Below are 6,460 nucleotides of genomic sequence, written 5' to 3'. Positions count from 1 at the left end.
TCCTATGATGCTGCTTGGCCTGCTGTGTTCATCCAGCCCTGCACCTTTTGTCTAGTAATCTGCCTTCTTGTTTTTGCTTCCGAAGTGAATAACCTAACATTTATCCAAATTACACTGCTGTTGATGTGCCCACTTACCCAACCTGTCCAGATCATGCTGAAGGATCTCTGCATCATCTTCACAGTTTACCCTCTCACCCAACTTGGTATCGTCTGCAAACTTGGATGTTACATTTTGTTCCCTCATCCAAATCATTAACATATAGTGAATAGCTGGGTCCCAGTACCGATCCCTGTGGCACCCCACTAGTTACTGCCTGCCAATTTGAAAAGGATCTATTAATTTCTACTGTTTCCTGCCAACCAGTTTCCTATCCATCTCAATACACTTTCCCCCAGTCTCATGTGCTTTAATCTTGCACGTTAATTTCTCATGTGGAATTTTGTCAAACACTTTCTGACAGTCCAAATATACCGCATTGACTGGCTCTCCCTTGTCAACTCTATTAGTTATATCCTCATAGAATTCCAACAGATTTTTGTCAAGCATAATTTCCCCCTTCATAAATCCATGCTGATCCTGCCACTGCTTTCTAAATGCTTTGCTATAAACTCCTTGACAATAGATTCGAGAATTTTCCCCACTACCAATGTTAGGCTCACTGGTCTATAATTCCCTGTTTTCTCTCTACATCCTTTTTTGAATATTGGATTGATATTAACCACCCTCCAATCTGCAGGGATTGTTCCAGAGTCTATAGAATCCTGGAAGATGACTACCAATGCATCCATTATCTCTAGAACTACTTCTAGAACTACTCTGGTCTGTAGATTATCAGGCCCTGGGTACTTATTGGCCTTCAATCCCAACAATTTTCCCAGCACTATTTCTCAATAAATGGATCTCCCTCAGCTCTTCCCTGCCACTGAATCTTACATTCTCTAACAATTCTGGTATCTGATTTGGTTGTCACAGAAGACACAAAGTATGCATTCAGTTTCTCAGCCATTTCTTTGTCCCCTATTATACATCTCCCCCATTTGTCTGTAGGAGATCTACATTTGTCTCTACCAATCTCTTTCTCTTCACTTACCTATAGAAAGTCTTGGCATCGGTTTTTATGTTCCCTGCAAGCTTACTTTCATATTCCATTTTCCTCTTCTTAAATCAATCCTTTGGTCCTTTGCTGAATTCTAAACTGCTCCCAATCCTCTGATTTATTATTTTTCTTGGCCAATCTGTATGCTTCTTCCTTGGATCGGATACTATCTCTTATTTCCTTTGTAAGCCATGGATTGGCCCTCTTATTCCTGTCTGTCGCAAAAGAAAAAAAGGAGTAACAGTTGTTGCAGTTCCATGTGCTCCTTGAATGCTTGTCATTATCTGTCCACTGTCATCCCTTTAACTAACTCTCCCCCATCTATCAAGGCCAACTCACACTTCATATCCTCGTAGTTTCCTTTATTAAGGTTCAGCACCTTCATTCTTCTTTAAGTGAGAAATGAATAATTTGATTGTTTTAAAGTACTTATAATTTTTCACACTCCTGGATTTTTTTTGATAAGAATGAAAACAATGATGCAAAGCTGCTGCCTCAGACTTCAATATCACAAAAGTATTTCTTTTATTTTGCAATCACTTCCAGAAGCAGGTGCATTCATTTCTACAAAATGTTAGTGCTGCTGCCAAAAAGTGCCCCACTGGGAACAGAAAATATTTAAGTGCAATTTTATATCGCTAGATAGATTTCACAGAACTTGATTGGATTCCAAAGCATTTGGGCAACAGAGATATAATTAATCCATTTTGTATATCAGTTACAGCCAAGACATTTATCCCAGAAACCTCCCATGGTGCCATGAGCCAAAAGGAATTATTTCCAGCACAGGTAAACTCAATCGGAAGTGTTCTGAGTTTTCACAATGCAGCTGTACTACAAATTCAGACACCTCCATTTGCTTGCAGTAATCCAGAAAAAAAAAAGACAGATGAAAGTAATTAGCAAGAAGCCAGAGGAAACATGCATGCAGCCTCAATACAGACCTGAAAAAATTACTTAATTCTCTAATCAGGTGCTGATTTGCTCCTACACGACAACATTAAGTAATGTCAAGAATCAATTCACTCGCAATTGCTCCAACCCACATGCACAATTCAAGTTTTCAATGTGCTCCTTTCAAATCAGAATCTACTCTCAGGAGATAAACAGACCCAAAACAGTGAGCAATCTGTTGCCAAAGGATTTCTGAGAAAGTACATTCATGATATGATTTTAATTGAGACTTGAGCTTAGCCTCTTGTTGACCACAAATCGAAAAATAACCAAAACACAAATATATCCATTTTAACCAGTGTCTTCAGCAATCCATTAACTACCTCAATTGCCACATATGCATGGTTCTTCACTGCAAGGCTTTAGAAGTATCGCATACATTATCCTCAAAGCATCCCTCCTAAACAATTACTAAATGTATTTTGGTGCCCATCACTATTCAAAATTCAAAAGATATTTTAGTCATGACTTGAAATGTCAAGGTTTTTCCTCAGATAGAAAATAATTTTTTTTAGCTTATATAATCTTTGAACAAGCTAAAAACAGCTTCTGCATCAAAATGAAAATTCCATTTTCTATGTTCATATTTCTAATTTTGAAAAAATTTAGAGACTTGTGTTCATAGCTTGATATCAGACAAATGAAGCATTGTGAAGAGTGACAAGATGATGCATATGGGAAAAATGTCATACTTAAACCTCAAACATGCTGAGTGGAGAGGAAGTTACAAAAATAGTGGAGACAAGTTCAATTGAGACATTCAAGAGGGCACTGAATGAGTGTTTGGATTAAAATAGGGTGAAAGGGTATGGAGAAAAAGGAGACTGGCATTAGGTAATAATTCCCATTTGAAGAGCTGGTATCGGCACAACAGGCTGAAAGGTCTCTTTCTGCATTGTAAAACAGATTTAATGAAGGAATGTAATCACAATTTCAAGTCGGCAATTAAACATAACTCCATAGTGAAGATAACATTTGCCCACAAGCCATCAACATATCCTGATTTTAGCAATGACTAATACTTTACCAGCTGATTATCAGAAAAATAGCTTTATTTTATATAGGTTACAGAATCTACAATATGGATTGTATCAATAGGTCTAGTGACAGTATGAACGGGGACATTCTCAATTGAAGGGAAGAGAGCAAGGATAGATGGTGAACTGAAGGGACTTGAGAGATTGCATTAGCAGCCACTGTTTACAATGGAGAGCTATTGTTGACAATATTGTAGTTATCAAATGAAGTAGCTATTTACAAGAGATCTTCCACAAAGATTCTCCAAATGCAGCAGTAATCTTAAACGCTGGGGGAGATACTCAAGAGCAAAGTGATTGGTCTATTCAGCAGTATTACAGGCCATGGAAGCAAACAAGCAATTATGGGGTCACTAATAATCTCAACTGTAATTTGGTTTGAGAAATCATCTTTTCATAATTACAGTGAGAAAATTCATGCTGACAGTTTTGTTCTGGTTCAAAGTTCCTTTCATTGAATTACACAACTGGTATAACTGTCCAAAATGTTCTTATTTAGACACAGCAAATGTCAACATTACAAAAGTATACTTAATTAAATAGGAAACCAAGTATTGGTATTACTAAAGTAAAAAGCAATTAGAAATATTCCAATAGGTCAAGCAGTATCTGAGGATATACCAAAGAAAATGTTTCAAACCAATAAACAGACATCACTTCTGCACAAACTACATAGCATTTCATCATGTGGCACATCTCACCTTTCAGTGCATATATATGTCTCCTTTTATGGATGTCAAGGTTTGAGAGACCTGGACACATACAAACATGCATATCATGAGAAGTAGGACATTCAGCCCCTCAACACATTTCAGATGAATGCAAAGCAGGCATATGTACTCAGACAATATCTTTGATAAAGAAAATAAACTGTTATTATTACAAAAGCAATCAAAAACTTACGAGAGGCACTCATGGTCCGAATGCCAGAGTCATTGGCGCTGTGCAGCACAATGCAAACTGGAGTCAGGCGTCAGGGCTGTACACAATTGCTGATGCAGTCTGTGGGAATTGCCCAGGAAATTGAAACTGTTGATAGGCAAATCCCTGTGTCTGTAACCCTCCACAAAGCTCCTGAAAGTTGGAAAATTTACAGTTCCAATTTAGTTAAGCTTAATAGTTATCCAGAAAAAGAGAACATTAAAAACATAACTCCTGGGTAACTATCAAACTGACCCTCCAACTCTCAGCTAACCTTCTCAACTACTCCTCCCTCACAACTTTACACCGCCCAGATTCCCTGATAATCTCCCCAACCTGAACACCCATCCTTGTCCCAACATGACATAGCTAGGCCCAGCAACAACCATTCAGCCAGCAACACCAGCCCAATCCAAACGATATCCACCTCCCCTCCATCCCCAAGCTACCACGGACACATCCCATCCCCCACTGCCAGACCTAACACACCCTAGATCTGAACTCAACTCAGCTAAGCACGCACTTACCTCATTCACCGGACATCTGATCAACTTCACTTGTATGACATCCTTCCCACCTGGTACAACACCCACCTCGCTCACCAGGGACCTAAACCCCTTGACAACTGCGCCCCCAACCCTACAAACAGAAGCAAAGTGCTGGCTACAGTTAATATTTAAATCTCAACATAGTGCACTAACTGCTACAGAAAGACATGGTTTTGATAAGTTTCATCTTTGTTGCTGTGACACGAGGCCACTGCCCAGGAATCTCCAGTGCGGAAGACATCCAAAGGCAATTCGTATTTTAGACATCCCACAAACTAGCCTGACTAAAAGCCACTGCACTTCATAATACGTGCCTCCTTGACCCACACAGATACATCCAAGCATGTACCGTGACGTCCAAAAAAATGTTGGGGGTGGGGAATGCTGGGTGCTGAGCTTTGGACAGCCAGGATCAGGGCTTCAGCACCATTTTGCCCAAGGCAGAGACCCTCGAATTTTAAATAGAGGAGAGAGAATCAGTTGATAAAACTATGCAAACCCAGCTGCAGTCCCTTTCTACAATACTGACCCCAATCAAAAGAGGTAAGTCAGTGCTAAATATACACAGATAATTGATCAAACAATACAATCAATCAGAATATCACCTTTGGAAGCCTTGGTTGTTGAGATTAAGCAGACATTTATTGTCAAGAATCAAAAGATAATAAGCTCATTATGAACATGAAGTGAGGTTCAAATATATCAAGTGTAGTGGTAATATAAAATTAAGAAAGCCCTTTTCCATTGGTTTCTGAATTTGCAACCAGATGGTTCAGGTTAAGAATGCCAATAGATAGTGTGGTTAGATCAGCAGAATTACTTAATTTTATTGGAGGAGTGTTGTCAGGACATGTAATTCCCACATAAAAATGTCACTTTTTAATTAAAGTATGGCTATGATTGGTCTCCTTCTGCAATTTCTTTGGTCAGAGAAACTCAAAATGAAAATGAATGCACACAAATGCATATATATTGTCAAAACAATTCAATAGGTCTTTGTAAGTTACATCTGTGAACAAAGTAGTTATTTTGATATAATTACTTATTAGGTTGTCTGAGCTCGAGTGTGCAACTGTGTTGTTCGAATGCTAAAGTGAGACAGATTTTATCCTTTGATAATTCTTTGCAATCTTGATAATTACCAAAATGCTGATGCTAGTAGCAAGTTTGGCAGCTGTTTCTACATCCTCTGGTGAAAATTCAGGATTACAGAGGACAGAAAAACCAAACAACTGCCTTTCTTTTATCTTTATACTTTTAAAACTTTGAACCTCAGTAGCAGAAATGCAACATAAGCAGAATTGGTAAAGACAACAAGTGACTCCTTTATGACGGTTTGCATCAGGAAAGCCACAAGAGGCAGATCTCAGCTCAATCTAAATATTGATAAGTGACCCAAGAGACTGTACAAAAATGAATATCATGGCACCTTTGGGTATGTGAACAACTTGACATGATTTGCACATTCACAATGAATAATATAATTTTGAAAAGGCAATGACAGGATTAATAACTACTAAAAAACAGATCAAAAGGGGAAATTAGTTCATTAACTTCTTGGCAGAGAACACTTGAATTATCCTGAAATGAAATTAAAGAACATGCAAGACAAATACAGGAGGTTAGGACTAACAAGCAAATATGGCCTAAATTGATGAATGGGGCAACAAGAGAAATTAGATTTCCAAAGCACAGAGTTGTGCAAAGGGCAATAGCAATGAAAATAAGCAGGAATATCAGAAATGTATCACAAAGATGCAAATAGGACTATGAAAGGAGTTTAACTGCAAGATCATTTAAATAATGTAACGGTAGCGAATAGAGGCTCAAGTGAAGTACAGCAATGGACAAATCCCTTGGCTAGGTAACAGAGATGGGCAGGTACAAGTGGCAACAAGCAG

General features: G+C 38.4%; 1 protein-coding gene across 4 annotated transcripts in view; it reads right to left on the bottom strand.

The window, feature by feature from the left end:
- Positions 1–6,460, bottom strand: part of fat3a (FAT atypical cadherin 3a) — a 689,153-nt gene that overhangs the window by 511,688 nt on the left and 171,005 nt on the right. For all 4 annotated transcript variants that reach the window (XM_048598158.1, XM_048598163.1, XM_048598159.1 and 1 more), the window contains one exon: positions 3,994–4,164. In XM_048598158.1, coding sequence (XP_048454115.1) covers positions 3,994–4,006 — 13 coding nt within the window. In that variant the 5' untranslated portion in view covers positions 4,007–4,164. The remainder of the gene's footprint in view (positions 1–3,993; positions 4,165–6,460) is intronic.

The sequence above is a fragment of the Rhincodon typus genome, chromosome 6, assembly GCF_021869965.1.
Source record: "Rhincodon typus isolate 14 chromosome 6, sRhiTyp1.1, whole genome shotgun sequence".
In the NCBI taxonomy this organism is placed as follows: Eukaryota; Metazoa; Chordata; class Chondrichthyes; order Orectolobiformes; family Rhincodontidae; genus Rhincodon; species Rhincodon typus.
Note: the sequence above shows the minus strand (reverse complement) of the source record. Positions and strands in the feature narration are given on the sequence as shown.